This window comes from Falco cherrug, chromosome 19, assembly GCF_023634085.1.
Source record: "Falco cherrug isolate bFalChe1 chromosome 19, bFalChe1.pri, whole genome shotgun sequence".
NCBI classification, from domain to species: Eukaryota; Metazoa; Chordata; class Aves; order Falconiformes; family Falconidae; genus Falco; species Falco cherrug.
The window spans coordinates 3820421-3834829 of record NC_073715.1 but is presented as its reverse complement, the minus strand read 5'-3'; the positions used below and the strand labels follow the sequence as shown (position 1 = coordinate 3834829).

At 41.6% G+C, this 14409-nt stretch overlaps 1 protein-coding gene across 5 annotated transcripts in view; it reads left to right on the top strand.

Moving 5' to 3' along the window:
- ASH1L (ASH1 like histone lysine methyltransferase) overlaps window positions 1–14409 on the top strand; it is a 64226-nt gene that overhangs the window by 30428 nt on the left and 19389 nt on the right. For all 5 annotated transcript variants that reach the window (XM_055696552.1, XM_055696551.1, XM_055696549.1 and 2 more), the window contains exons 5-9: window positions 930–1671; window positions 2805–2984; window positions 9794–9888; window positions 12553–12626; window positions 14203–14248. In XM_055696552.1, coding sequence (XP_055552527.1) covers window positions 930–1671; window positions 2805–2984; window positions 9794–9888; window positions 12553–12626; window positions 14203–14248 — 1137 coding nt within the window. The remainder of the gene's footprint in view (window positions 1–929; window positions 1672–2804; window positions 2985–9793; window positions 9889–12552; window positions 12627–14202; window positions 14249–14409) is intronic.

Sequence of the window (14409 nt, the reverse complement as noted above, 5' to 3'; positions counted from 1 at the left end):
TACAGTAACGTTTTGTAAATGCTAATGTGAAATTGTGATATATTTATGAGAAGACAGCACCCATTTTATTCCAGAAAGAACAGGGTTTCTTCTAATAAAATGTTATCACTAAGAACCAGCAAGGCAGCTTTAGGAAGCTCTTAGATTATGCTGTATTAAAAAGGGATTTGTTCCAAACTATATGGTTGACCTGGAAGTTCTCTTTTTCAAATACCAGTCCACAGCTCTAAAGCATATAGTACTTAGTTTAAAAAGTGAGATCTAACTTTACTTTCTGTGTAAATTAGCCTTTCTCTTTTGTCCAGATATTTTGATTTACCTTTATCCAAGCTTATACTTTATTGCAGTGATCAGTTCTGTCATCATTATGTTTGTCTTTTTGATAGAGAAACTTCAAGAGCAATGAAGAAGTTGTTTCAGTACTGCCAAACCTCAAAAAAAGAAAAAATAGTTTAAAAGCATTTCAGATGTTGCTCAGTTTTTTCATCAGTATTTAATTTTTCTGTGCACAAAAGCTTTCTTATTTTTGTTTTTGTTGAATATTTGTTGAGGTTTTGTTGAATTTGTTGAAGTTGTTGAGTATTTGTGTTGAATAGAAAGAAGCTTGAGAAGAGTTCTGGACTGTATGTGCATAGGAAATGCCCTCGTTGCTCTTTGCTATTACGTGGGGGACTGCGTGTGAATAAAGATTAAACAATTACATGTTAAAACTGATGATACAGAATGTAAACTTTCCACGTACTTACATCACTAGAAACCTTTGCCATTAGAACTTGTGTTAGAGAAATTAGTTTCTTGTTGCTGAACATTCCGGACAGTTACAGGATATAAAAGGCTGTCAGTCTGTCCAACTACTGTATTTTAATTCTGGCTTTATTTGATGGTATCTTGAGTCTGTTACAGTGTATGTACGTCTGTTTGTGTTCCAGTGATCGGAGTACCGGCCCGGGGAGGAAGGCTGGCCACCGCGGTTGACGATTCAGTGGATAGCTTACTGCAGCGCATGGCGCAGCATGACAGCCAAGCTACTCTGGACAAAACCTTAGAGTCAGTCATTGCAAATGTGTCTGCGCCCCCGTCAGCTAGTCCTGCTCGAAACCACAACAGAGAGAGAGGTCTGGGGAAACAGGACAGCCTCGTAGCTCCAGCGATTCCCAGCAGCTCCTGCAGCGATAGCATCTCCCTGCTGTCAGACAGACTACCGAACAGCTATTCCCCACGGCATCTCAAGAGAAGCGTGGTTGAAGCCATGCAGCGACAAGCTAGGAAGATGTGCAATTATAACAAGATCTTGGCAACAAAAAAAAATCTTGACCACGTCAATAAAATTCTGAAAGCCAAAAAGCTGCAAAGGCAGTCACGAACAGGGAATAATTTCGTGAAGCGCAGGCCAGGCAGGCCCCGGAAATACCCAATGCAGGCTGTCGTTTCGATGCAAGCTTTCCAGGCGGCTCGACTGGTCGGTCAGGACTTAGATAAAAGAGAAGAAAGCAGCAGTCCCTTACACCTTGGACCCGATACCATCACAGATGTGATTGAAGCTGTAGTGCAGAGTGTGAACTTGAATACAGATCACCGAAAAGGCTGGAAGAGAAAGCGGTGGCTTGCAGAGGAGCAAGCCAGGAAGCGGCAAAAGTCCTTACCAGAAGATGAACAGGAGAGCAATAAGAGGTAATTTCCTTACAATTTTGTACCCTCGGTACATTGTTGATTTTATAACTTTTCAAATGGTGAAAGAATCCCACTCTAACAAGCTCTGCTTGTTGCATTTGTTTTTATTAAGGAGTTCAGTTTAGAGGGAACCAGCATGTCAGTTTTAAATAAGCTTAGGCTCTTCGTAAGTTACTGAACGCACCCCAGCGTGGGATGGAGTCTCAGGTAACTGAAGACTGTTGGTTTTGTGCTTGTGTCCCAAGCGAAGCAAATTTTATGGTTTTCTCAGTGAAGAGTAATGAGTTGGTAACGGGTTTACTGATGAGATGCCACAGCAAAGATTGTTCCTTCATCATGTGCGGAATAAGGAACTGTAAGAGTTGTATGTGCCTTGGGGATCTTAAAGGGTGTTACTCATATGCATTACAAGCAAATACTTAGAAGCAACACAGAATGTAAGGTGAGGTCAGTTGATTGAGAGCAAATAAAGAGTAAAACCAAAGCAGCAAGGGGGAGTTAAAAGTGTGTGCCTGTGCAATGACTGGCTAGTAAAGGACCACACCAGAAATCTGTCTCTGGTCTAATCTTCATATGCTTATCCCCAAAATCATCAATGCAAACAGATCAAACTCTTCCAGAAGTCTTCCTTTGGGTGTTTTCAGAACAGTTCTGAAAAATAACTATTGGTGTTTCAGAAATGAATACTGTAATATATGCATTGAAATTCACAGAAAGTTCCTGGAACCACACATTCAGAAGAGTATATTGTATGGCTCTCCTGAAGGCTAAGAAAAGGTTTACCACGTGCTATTTTTAGTACAAAGCAGATAGCATAAGCCGCCTTCTAAATTACTCAGCTGAGGCTCCAAGGGATAAACATTAGCAGTACAAACAACATTATTTTTGCAATAATTAATAATAAAGTTACTATAAAAAGATCATACATTTCTTTTAATTATGCTTAACCACCACTCAATCATGATCATTGAATTGCATTTTTTTTAAATAGCTGCAACATGTAGTAATTCAGAAGCATGGACTTTTTTTTTCCTACTGACCAGATTATAGAGAGGAATAACGAAATATGGAAAGATAATCTTTTTGGTAAGAAATATGGCGAGATAATCTTTAATCTTTACTTTTTCTTCCAGTTTTGCTGAGACAGTAGCTGAACCTCCTAGTCCACACGATACCCTTGGGAAACCACATGAATCTGAAAATCCTGAACAGCCTTTGCCTTCTCTAGCCCAGCGTGAGAAAAAAGCCCCTCGACCCCCAAAGAAGAAGTACCAGAAGGCAGGGCTCTACTCTGATGTGTACAAAACAACAGAGTAAGTAATACTGCTGCTGTCTGATATTCCAGTGGAAACTGTTTCTTTTCAACTAGAGCCATAAAGAGCTGCTACTAATGAGTAGCTAAAATAAAACCATCAACTTAATTCAAGCCTGTGAAAACATTACATGCATGGTAATTATCAGTCTGACCCACTGAAGGTTTAAAATGTAACCCCAGTCAGAAAGCAGCCTCAAGCAATCTGAAAGCGTTTCTGATTATCGACCTTGAAGAAGGTAGGAGAGCTTCATTCGACAATCTTAATGATTATGGCAGTAAATGTGCTGGGAGAGCTTGAGGTGTTCAGGTGCTGAGTACAGTGTCTACATAAAAGGGGCCATTAGTTTTCTATTTTCATTGACCGATGACAACTGGTCATCTTTGGTGTGAAGGAATTTCAGATACGCACTCTGTTCATTTCACAGTTAAGTGAAGTTCGTTTTCTGTGAGACAGAATAAAAATCCAGCATTCTTTTTTTATTGCTTTTCTTTTTTTTTTTTTTTTTTCTTTTGTTCCACTGGCTGGCTCACAACCTAGTGTACATTAGAAAGTGGACATCTCCCCGTTTCTGATACCAGCCCACTTTGGCTTTTGTTTGTAGTTACGTAAGTTTTCCACAGCCATTTGAACAAATGTGTTGAAGTCAGGAATTAGTGCTTCTCTTGTAATGTGATCTGACAGATTAAAAAAAGAGAAGATTTGGCACCTTCTCACTATGTTGTAGACCACTTAAAAATGTTGCAGAGACCACTGGGAGACTGCTAGTATAGTTTATCGGCTGCTCCTGGTGTATTCTTTCTCCATAGTACAATGAAGGCATCAATGAAAGGATTAAGACTCTAAGGAAGAAACAAAGGTCTAGGTCTGATCAAAGTGAGACTGCTTGTGTTTCTAATAGTTTGAAAGCAGATATGCTAAATTTTTTAGCATCTGGATGGTCTCACTGCTGTACGCAGTCGTGCAACATTCAAATACTGTATCATAAAAATTAGGTCTGTTGCCATAGGAGAGGACCGGAGAGAGTCTTCTTTTCTTTATTATAAAACGTTAGTTACATTGTCAGTCCTAGTGAGCCAAGGGAAGATCTTTTTATTTCATAGACAGTAAGCAAACATGTCATTTGAAAAATTGTATGAATACAGAAAGTGAAAGTCAAGGTTTGTAGGTATTGCAGATGATGATGGAAATCAAGTTCACCACCCTGTAGCTGAGCTCTGCTACAGCCCTCCCTCGCCATCACTTTTCGTGTTGCAGTTCCCTGGGAGCTTGAAGAGCTCTGACTTGGTCTCCCCGTTTGCCTGGTGCTCTACATGCCGAGTTCTTCCCTTGCACTGATACTAATGTGTGTCCTGAGGGGCTTAAGAACGCTGAGGAAACTACCCTACCAAGGAAGCAGATGCTGCCTGCACAGTCTGTACTGCTGCTCTGCACACTTGTTTGATACTGAAACAAGGCATGGAAATGCATAGTTGGGCAAGGACAGAACTGTGCCCATCTCAGTTTGGGTGTCTTGTCTTACAGCAAAGGTGCAGCTTGAAGGGCTGATCTCACCATTCCTTTGTGCTGGCAGTGGCTCACTGCTTTACTAAGTTGGTTCAGCAACCTAAACAGCAGAACAATAGTCACCTTTTTGTAATTGGGTTTTCTGCTGATTTAACTTGCTGTTCCAGTTCTACTACAGTCAGACATATGTCAGTGCAAGAGGAGAGCAGAAGTTCATGTTGTTACCCCATTATTTATGTAACTTCCTGCTATACGAGTATGAAAAGTGATCTTAGTTGGGAACAAAAATGCAACTGTAATCATAGGGCACCCTCTAGTGATGGTACAGTTAAGCGTTGATCACTGTCTCCACTAAAACAGTCTCTGTTCCCTATTAATGGGTGTTGTACTCCCTGTTTTTCTTGTATTTCTGTTTGCAGTATTCATTTGCAGACACTTTGCTTTAAAGACCATTTGTCTGCTCTGCTTTGTCTTTCTTAAATACTTCCTAAACACCAGTAGGTCATAGGAAGTAGTGGAAGTTTTACTGAGGTTTACTGTTAACTGTTTACAGCCTCTGTCTACATCAGTCACATCCAGCTGCTAAACAAGAGCACAGAAAATGTTTGCCCTGTCATTGCCAGTGTTGGTCTACTGTCAAAAGAGAGAAGGCAGCATTATTTCTCTGCAGCCACTTGAATTGTAGTTTGCCACAACAGGATTTCACTGCAGCTCACCTTGGTCTAGGAACTTTATTAAAACACAGTGAAGAAAGCTTAGATTTTGATTCCTTGCAAATGAACTACGAATAAAATGAATGGTTTCTGGAGTCACTCTCAGTTCTACCTCTATTTCTGAATGTAATTTTGTAGACAGCATAGCTGATCTGACGTTAACCTCCACACGAATTTTCCAGAATCCTCAGCTCCCACTGGAAGAATTATACAGCTCTTCTGCTGAAAAGTTCAGCATGTGGTTGCACAAGACTGCAGCTTTGAAAACAAAGGGAAATTCTGTGCAGGAGTCATTATCTGTTTACCCAGCAGCACCTTTCCTAGAGGAGTGCAAAGTCTAGTTCACCAAAGAAATGAAATAATAATTAGTAAATTAGTAGGTTAAGTTAAATGTTGCATATTGTTTAGGGAAATACCATATTTTTATATAAGATGTTATTTTTATCAGTAATAACAAATATGAGTCCTCATTGTGGAAGCATAACCTATAGAATTTGCTGTGACGGACACCGACCTGCATCCCACACATGGTTAGGTATCCATGGCTGGTCAACGGTGCAGCTTCGTGCAGCCTCTTGCTCTTCTGGGACGTGGCGTTTCTACGTGATGGGCACGTTGCTTCCACAGTGCCTCCATTTTGATGATGTTAGAGTTTGTGGAGCTGCAGGGTGACTCAAGGGTTGGCACCTGAACATTTTCGAATTGAATCGATTTCGAATTGATTGAAAAATCAGCCAGCCGAATTAAAATGATGGTGCAGATGAACTGAAAATTAATTGCAGTTCAGCAAATGCTTTAAGTTGGTATATGCTAACATTGCACTGAAAGAATCAGCTTTACTTTCTCCTCACCTTTGTAGCTTATTCCTGTTCCTTTCATGTCTCATCGTCATGACCAGGGCAACTGAACCAGGCTGGGATAGTGATTCAGGTGAAATCTCACCTTCCACTGTAGGTTCCTGGTGCAGTTACCCTTGCAGTCGCAGTCATGCCAGCAGTTACACCAGCAGAAGGTGGGGAACGTCAAAGCTAGCTTAGACTGACTGAAAATGTTTGTCCAGCGATGGCCTGTGAGAGAAAACGGGGCTCCACGCCTCAAAAATGTAGCTGTGCATTCTGCAGAGAACTAATCCCAGCCAAGGGGGTAAGAGCGTAGGGAGAAGGAGAAGCTGAAGAGGCAGGACAGAAATGGAACACTCCATCAGAAGGAAAGGAAGGAGAGGGACAGAGAAATGGAGGTACAGAAAAGGCGACTGTGGTTCTGGTCTTTGTTACTTTCTTGATTTGCCTGAGACTTTAGAGTGACATTCTGACGTCCTGGCCTTCAGCCTTTGCAGAGTGGTACAAAACGTTCTCCTCTTAAGCAAAGAAATAACTTTGCCATTGCTCTTACTGGGAGCTTGCAAGGAGGCCAGTTAGTCCGTTGTTGGTAGGTGGACCATTTACAAAACGGGTGTTTGAGAGTTGTCCCTACAGAAACTGAAGCAGGCAACTGTAGGCAGCGGATTATAGCGAGGGAAGCGTTTCTCATCCACCCAGGTTTATGTTTCAGCCTGTCACGCGATCAGAAATGTACTCCCCAGCTTACTGTTGAAAGTACGCTAACCTGAGATGTTGGGAGCTGTCCTTTCTTTGGGATTACTGGTGAGTTCTCACCCTGTTCTAACTGGCTTGCTTGGAAAGGGGAGAGAGTGATCCTGGCTTTCTGGAGAGATCTTCTGCTTTTCAGCTGCAGCAATCGTTGCATCTGCTTATTGAGAGGAACATCTTGGAGTGTGGTATGAAAAAAGGAGCAGGTGCTTGTCCTTGATAGCAGCGCAGAGTCGGCTGATCCTGGGAGGCTGCGAGGACAGTCGGTTCCGTCCTGGGAACTGCTGCGACCAGTGCCATCTGCAGCGAGGTGTACCTGGCGAGCCGGTGTTCCAGCTTAGTTAAAAATTGACGTGAACGGGACGGGACCCGAGCAGCGGCAAAGGAAACGTGCTGTCGCTCCCACAGCCCTGAGCCAGCGATACCCGGCGTCAGCCAAGAGTCCGGATTGCCAGACGGTGACGAGGCAGGTCAGGATCAGGTCTGGTGATGGGAACTGGGGTCAGCCACGCGCCAGGATTGCCAGGCAGGGCCAGGACCAAGCCAGGAAGCCAGCGCGTGGCTCACCAGCAGATCCACAGCGGCTGTGGCTGCGGCTGAGCCGGAGATCGGTGCACCCAGGAGGTACCCCAGAGCGAGTGCCCAGGGCTGAGCACCAAGGGATCTGTGGAGGCCCCCCATGAGGCTGCTCAGGGTCATGGAGGCATGTTAGTGGCGCTCGGGGGCCCTGACACTGAATTTAAGCTTCTGCAAGGCTGGCAGCGTGCCTCAGTACAGCGAGAGGCAGGGGTCTTCTTACACAGGTAGCAGCTAAACACAGAAGCAGAACCTTTCTTGCCTGCCCAGAGACCCCAGCTAAAATAGCTCATCGTCTTCCTAGGGAGAATATGTGGGCCTGTTCCTCATTGTGTAGAGGGGCCTTCTTTGATTCATGAGACTTTTTTTGCATGGCATTTATCATAGAATCAAACATATTTTTGTTTATAAAACTGCATGTATTTATACTTGATTGTGTTAGTATATCCCCTTTTTCTATGAATAATTATGCTTTATTTTGACATCTCAGCCTTTCCTTCTGAAGTCCCTAAATTATTGATGGCCTTTGTTCAGCTTACTGATTTGTCATAACAGGTTTTTACATGCCTCTAACAATACTTCATCGCTGGGTTTGGAAGGAAAGCAGGGTAGGTGCTTTCCCCAGTGCTCTCTGGGACTGGGGCTGGGGCGGGTGTGCCTGCAGTGCCCGAAGGAATTCATGTTATATTTTGTGGGTTTAGATAATTGCCTTCTGCATTTCCTTTCCACACTGGTTTCCTCCTTGCAGTTTATTTACCATAATTTATTTTTCCTTTGGCATCCTTTACGCTGAATATGTGGGCATTGAAGGATGCACATTTCGCTTGAATTAAGTCACCTTTCTATTGAATGGTTTCCCTTTTTTCTCTGCCTTTGGTTTAAGGATTTGCTTGGCTCTTGGAAATAGAAGTTCACACTTTGCCTTTTGAAAATACCTTTTTCTATTTCCTCTTGAGAAGAACTTGCCTTCCAGGTCTTGTGAGCAGTTACTTGATGGCCTTTCTTTGCAAGTCTTGGTGTTTCGTTGCAGCACGACTTGGAAGGATAGAAGACGTGAGCTGGGAGGGGGAGTGTTTGTTGGGCGAGGGGGTTTTGGTTTGGTTTTTTAATCCTCTAGAACATCGGTTTTGCCTGGTGGGCAAAGGAGCTTCTTGTTTGCCAAAGGAAATGAAATTATTTCTTGTCATCATTAAACAAAGGGTCATAATAATTTAAAACCTTAACCTTTACGGTCTGAGAGAATGTTACTGCTTTTTGATTAGGATAACTGTGTGTCCAGCTGTAAACATGAAGTTAAATGCAAGTGTATCGTAGTAACTAGAGCCTTGCCATCTCTCTGTTAAAAGGAGGGTTGTTTAAAGAGTATATACAGTGTCTAGCTCAACAGAGCCCTCATTTCAGCAGTATGCCTTAGCTTTTATTTCGCTATCTAAAATTTAGCAACCTGTTACGCTTGTGAAATAAGTACCAGAAATCCAGAAAAGGTTAGAAGAGTATATGAACCACAAATTATTGCCTTCCATCAGTTCTGTTTCTGACCTTCGGTAATTATTGTCACTTGTTGATACCTGTATCTCAAAATTTGTTTTTAACTTGCATTTTCCATTCACTAGTTAAACAATAATACGACTTTTTTTATTGAGTCGGCTTTCAGTTGTATGTCCAGTTATTAAAATAAATCCCTTAAAAACTTCAGTAAACTTTAATAGGCGTCAACATAATTTTAATCTTCGGTGTATTTAACATGTAGAAGTCTCCTCTGAATGTTGCAGGGCTGCACTACTAAATATAACTGCATCAGTTTTTTCTTTCCATAGTTTGTCAGTAGCCAAAAGGAGATGCTTATAAAAGACAGGTTACTGCGTTAGGTGGTTTGACATCTGCGTGACCCAGACAACCATTCTTATTTCATATTCCTATCCTTTTCTTCTGTAAGGGGGTTATCTCATTGCTTTTTTAACACTCTTCTTTTCCTGCTTTTCTTGATGAACAGCTTTCTAGAGGAGTAGCACATGTGAATGTTCACTCTTAGCAAATTAGGAAAGCAGACAGTATGCTCGTATAACGTGTCAAATACCTAAGCAAGCAATATCAGATACAATTTGTTGATCTTCTTTTATTTTTGTAATTTTAGTTATTACTTACGTATCACATACTAGGCACTTCAAATTTATAGTGTCCCATTAGGTGTTGCCTGAAAAGAAGTTATGGAGAAAAATCACCGAGTTTTGAAATGGATGTGGTAAATGTCTTTGGCAAGCAACCTGGAAATCAATTTTTAATCCGTTTTTTTGGCTGTTCCTTATTATTCTCTTGCGTGATGATGTTCTAGATGTTTGTGCCTTAATGAAAACAGAAAATGTGTTTTTTGCAAATGACAGGTGTTCCTCATTCTGATGATTTATTTATTTATTTATTTTTACAGTCCAAAGAGCCGCCTCATACAATTAAAGAAAGAAAAGCTGGAGTACACTCCTGGAGAGCATGAGCATGGATTGTTTCCAGCCCCTATTCATGTTGGTGGGTACTTCATGTGTGTTTTAGTTGTTGGGAAACAGGTATTGCACTTAGGTGACATGGAAGTAGTCTGGACTTTACAATCTCTCTGCCCCTTGCCCTTTTTTGTTCTTTTGTTTTATCACTTTGCCAGATTAGTCATGTCCTTCAGCATATGAACTTTGCCAAAAGTCATGCTTGTCTGTGTTCTTCAGTGCAGAAGTGTGACTCGAGAGGCTTTTTTTTTCCACGTGAACTTTGTTCTCATTTTTTGTTTACCATAAGAAAATACCAGTCTAGTTTAAAACCTGCTTTAACTGCCGTAATACTTGTGCTTAAATGCAGTACAATAGTCTCCTTTCAAACTAATATTACAGTGGAATAGCCAGAGGCAATTATGACTGTTTGTTAAAAATCTCAAAAACTAAGCATGCAATGATAAACTCCTCCATGCCCCCATGCACTTAATGGTGTCTGTCTTCAAGCATGGCTAAAAGTGAGGAAGAATTAAAAACTTAGATACTATATAAATTTTTATTTCATCCTCATTTTGAGGTCTCAGGTAGAACAGAAATGAGGTTTAGGGCTTCTCTTTGCCTTCTGCAGAAAGAAGCCATAACCTACGGGCAAGCATGAGCATTTAGAGCTCATGGAGGTCCAGGATGTTGTTCACATGTCCAGTCCACTGGACTGGGCTGCCTGGAGGGGATTGATCATGAACTCCCAGGCTGATGTTTTTGCAGCTCATTTCCCAGGATAAACCAGGGCTGATTGATTTTTTCAGGTAATCGTTTCAACCTTTAAAATGCTGTGATTTCTTGCTTCAAGTGCTGTCATGTGAAGAGAGTTTGGGAAATTCCACATTGTTCAGTAGGAATATTTCTCCCATCAAATACAAATGTGTAATTGTTTTGTCTTCTTTAACTGAACTTTTTTGCTCCATGTGCAACTTTGACTTTTGGAGAGAGGTAGTAGCAGGTGAAGTTTGACAGATCTGTGGATCGTTGGCCGCGAAACAGGTTTCAGAACTGAAGGTGTTAATTTAAATTGTAAAAAACATGACCTTTCTCCATTCCTTTTTGAATTGGGTCATCTAACTCTGTTGCATGACCGATCCATCTGTCGGGATGCTCGGGTTCAGTTTGCAGTGCCCACGATCCTGTTCTCTTTTCTCTGCACGAGGCCCCAACCCCACATTTGTTTGTGCTAGCAGACCCGCACCAGCTCCTGCACTGAAGATAAAGCTGCTTTGATTACCCCGTATCAGGTAGCTGGAGAGTGGTTTAGCTGCAGGGCAGAGTGAGGAGTTTTAGGACTCTGCCAGATGACCGCACCAGTGCCCACTTGACGAGGGCTGGAGGGACCTTCCATGCGCTCCAGGCACGGTGCCAGGGCACCTGAAAGAGCCTTTTGTTTTGCCTGCTGAGGTCATAGAAGTAAAAGCAAATTCCCAGCAGATTTAGCTCTTTCCTGGAACCTGTTATGGATGAATAAAGCATTGAAGATGGAACAGTAATTTGGGAGTAAATTGTAAGGAAAACATTACAATTTTTATTTTCCAGTGGTGAGGGTATGTGTGTGAATTTACATGAAACCACAGACCTGCTGGAGGAATGTAAAGGCACTTGTTAACATCTAGAAAAGCTGGGAAAATCAGACATGGGACCGACACCTCATCCTTAGTAACTCTTCTCACTGCAATTTTGTGACACACTATTCTGACGAAATGATAAGGGAACATTTTGGCTAGAACTAACCTAGCCCTTGTGTCAGACCTGAGGTCTTATATTAACAAAGGATGTAATGGATCGGTTTCCCTCTTTTGGGAAGAGGTTAGGGGTGACAGTAAATTTTAGAACATGGACAGAACCCTTAATGAAAGCAGTAACTCCTATATAAAATGATTTTCAGTTATTGCTGAAAATAGAGATCATCTTGAAGTCTTTCTGAAACATTCAGGCATGTGTTTGCCAAGTCTGAATTCATTCTTAAGTCTCTTCTGGTAAAGGTCGTAGGAACAGGCTGGGATACTATTTTCAAAACTAATTTGGTTTCTTTGAGTACAACACTGTGATTTACCGTCTTGCGTGAATTGTGCATGCAGATTTGCTTCCCTGTGCTAAATCATTGTATTCATGCATACACAGAAAAGCTCAGGAGAAGGTGTCAACTTTGAGATTTCTGCACAGAAGTTACCACCGTGTACTGTAAGGCACAGAGTTGTATTCGGTCGTGTCAGTTATTTGCTGTTGTCCCTTCAGGAGCTCACGTTCGGTGGCCCCTCCTGGGCAAACACCTGAGGTTCCTGGCACTGCTCTTAAGGTTTAACTGCGGCTGTTGGAGTTCAGTGGCATCCCTACCGCTCGGCACAGAAGGCAGCCCCCCTCTGCCACCTCCCTCACCAGGCAGCTTGTAGCTAAGACAGCAGCTTTCCACGCTGTCAGTAAAGCTTTAAACCTGGCTGCAACAGCGGAGTAGGCTGCAGAAGGCAGTGTCATGGAGGGCTCGTCGCTGTGCTTGCCACTGACAAACAGAATGTTCCGGGAGCATTCTGCTCTTCTGCCTTTTTGACTTTCAGACGTCGAGAGGCCCTATCAGAATTTGGCGGTGTGCCTGGGAACGGCTCTTTTTTGCTCTTGGATATATGTGAATATGAATGTGTGCAACTTACAGACCTTTTTGTTTCAGGAAAGTATCTCAGACAAAAGAGAATTGACTTTCAGCTGCCTTACGACATCCTCTGGCAGTGGAAACACAATCAGGTACAAGATAAAGTTACCGCGTTACCAAGATTATGATCAGAAGTCTTAGAAAGAAAACAGCAGGATTCTTACATGAAAGCTATGTTTGTATATCCTGTGTATTGATGAATATTCTTATTGCTGCCACTGTATGAGGAAAAAAAGGATTTGCATATGTATTTAATGTGAATAATTCCCATTATTCCGTCTCTTGCAAAATAGCAATCCTGTGGGTTTCTGCTGAAAAAAGTCACTAATTTTGCTGCAGACTTTTATTTTGGTAGTGTGCCTGCTTTCTGCAATGATCTTGTTTTAGACACGCCTCAGGAGAATTCAGATGTACTGCCAACAGCACTGAGAAATTTCAGGCCTTATTTTTCTTGGATCAATCCCAGCAGAGTGGAATTTATTTTTCACTTGCAAGCTGAAATTTTGATACTGAGGAAAGAAGAGAAGCCGTTTAACAGTCTCATTCTTTTTAAAGAGCTTTAAATATGTGCAAACCTAAAAATAGGCGCTTTTTTTTCCCCCCCCCCCCCCCCTCTGAGAAGTTTCCACCAAGTGATTTAACACAGGATTTAAGCTGGAGGGTAAATCTGTCCCCAGCTCTACAGCAAGAAAGCCCTCTCAAACATGTAACTTAAGCATGTAAATGAGCAAGACAAATTCCCAGGTGGTTGTGGCTCCAGCTACTGTTTGTAATACCACCAAAATCTAATCTTAAAGTAATGATCGCTGTTGACATTTCAGCTGAGGACAGTTTTGGCTTACATCTGCCTATTTTTACCTATTCAGCATTACATAAATAATAAATATATGTCATCTATTTCCTTGATATTTTTCTTATCTACCTAGAATATCAAAAACCCTTGCAGAGTGAGTTTGCTTGTACCATGGCTGTGTAGGGTGTTTGGTTTGTCTGCCACAGAAGTTACAGAGGGAAGGCTATTAATGTAGTACCTGCGTGTTAAATATGCAATAATTTGAAATTATTCCATAAAGCTTGTTTGAAAGAATGGAATATATATGAAGTTAGGACGTGTGATCTAAGCTCCCCTTTTCCCTCCAGTCATCTCCATCAGCAGAGGAAGTTTCTTTACTTGGAAGATGAATCTGCATTTCTCTTGGCTCCTACCTGTAGTCACGTTTGCATGGAATGGTTTAGCTTGGAAAAGCCCCTTAAGATCATTGAGCCCAACCTTTTTGATACGCACCTGAATTTCTCTTCCTCATTTTTTAAAGGGTCAGCACATGGTAATTCCACTAAAGATGCTTTCTCCAAAGCAGATTTAAATTACTCTTCAGTATTGAAAGGGACAGCATCGTTCAGAATAGCCTGTCCTGCTAGCCATATTGCTCTGTTCAGATAGTTAGCAAAACTGCTCAGCTAACTCACTAAGCCTAAGTTCTACTTATGCAGGTACTATTTTTTGACCTGTTTGCTAAGGTAGTCTGAGCCTAAAGAGGAGAATGCAGATGTATTTTCTAGTAACGATTACAAAACTGTTATGTATGTACAGAACATAATTTCCCTGATTCTTTTGAATAATAGATGCATTTATGTAATGTATTAAAATTTTCTTTCTCTTCCTTTTAGTTGTATAAAAAGCCAGATGTCCCACTTTATAAAAAAATCCGTTCTAGTAAGTAAAATCTTATTACTAAAATGTGTTAACTGTGGAATTTCCATGACACCCCTCCTTTCTGTCATACTCTTCATCCTACCAGAGACGCTTCCACCTTGTCTTTTTTTGCTTTATGTAATTAGAATGAAAATACTGTAGGATGAAAATAGTTCTGTTTT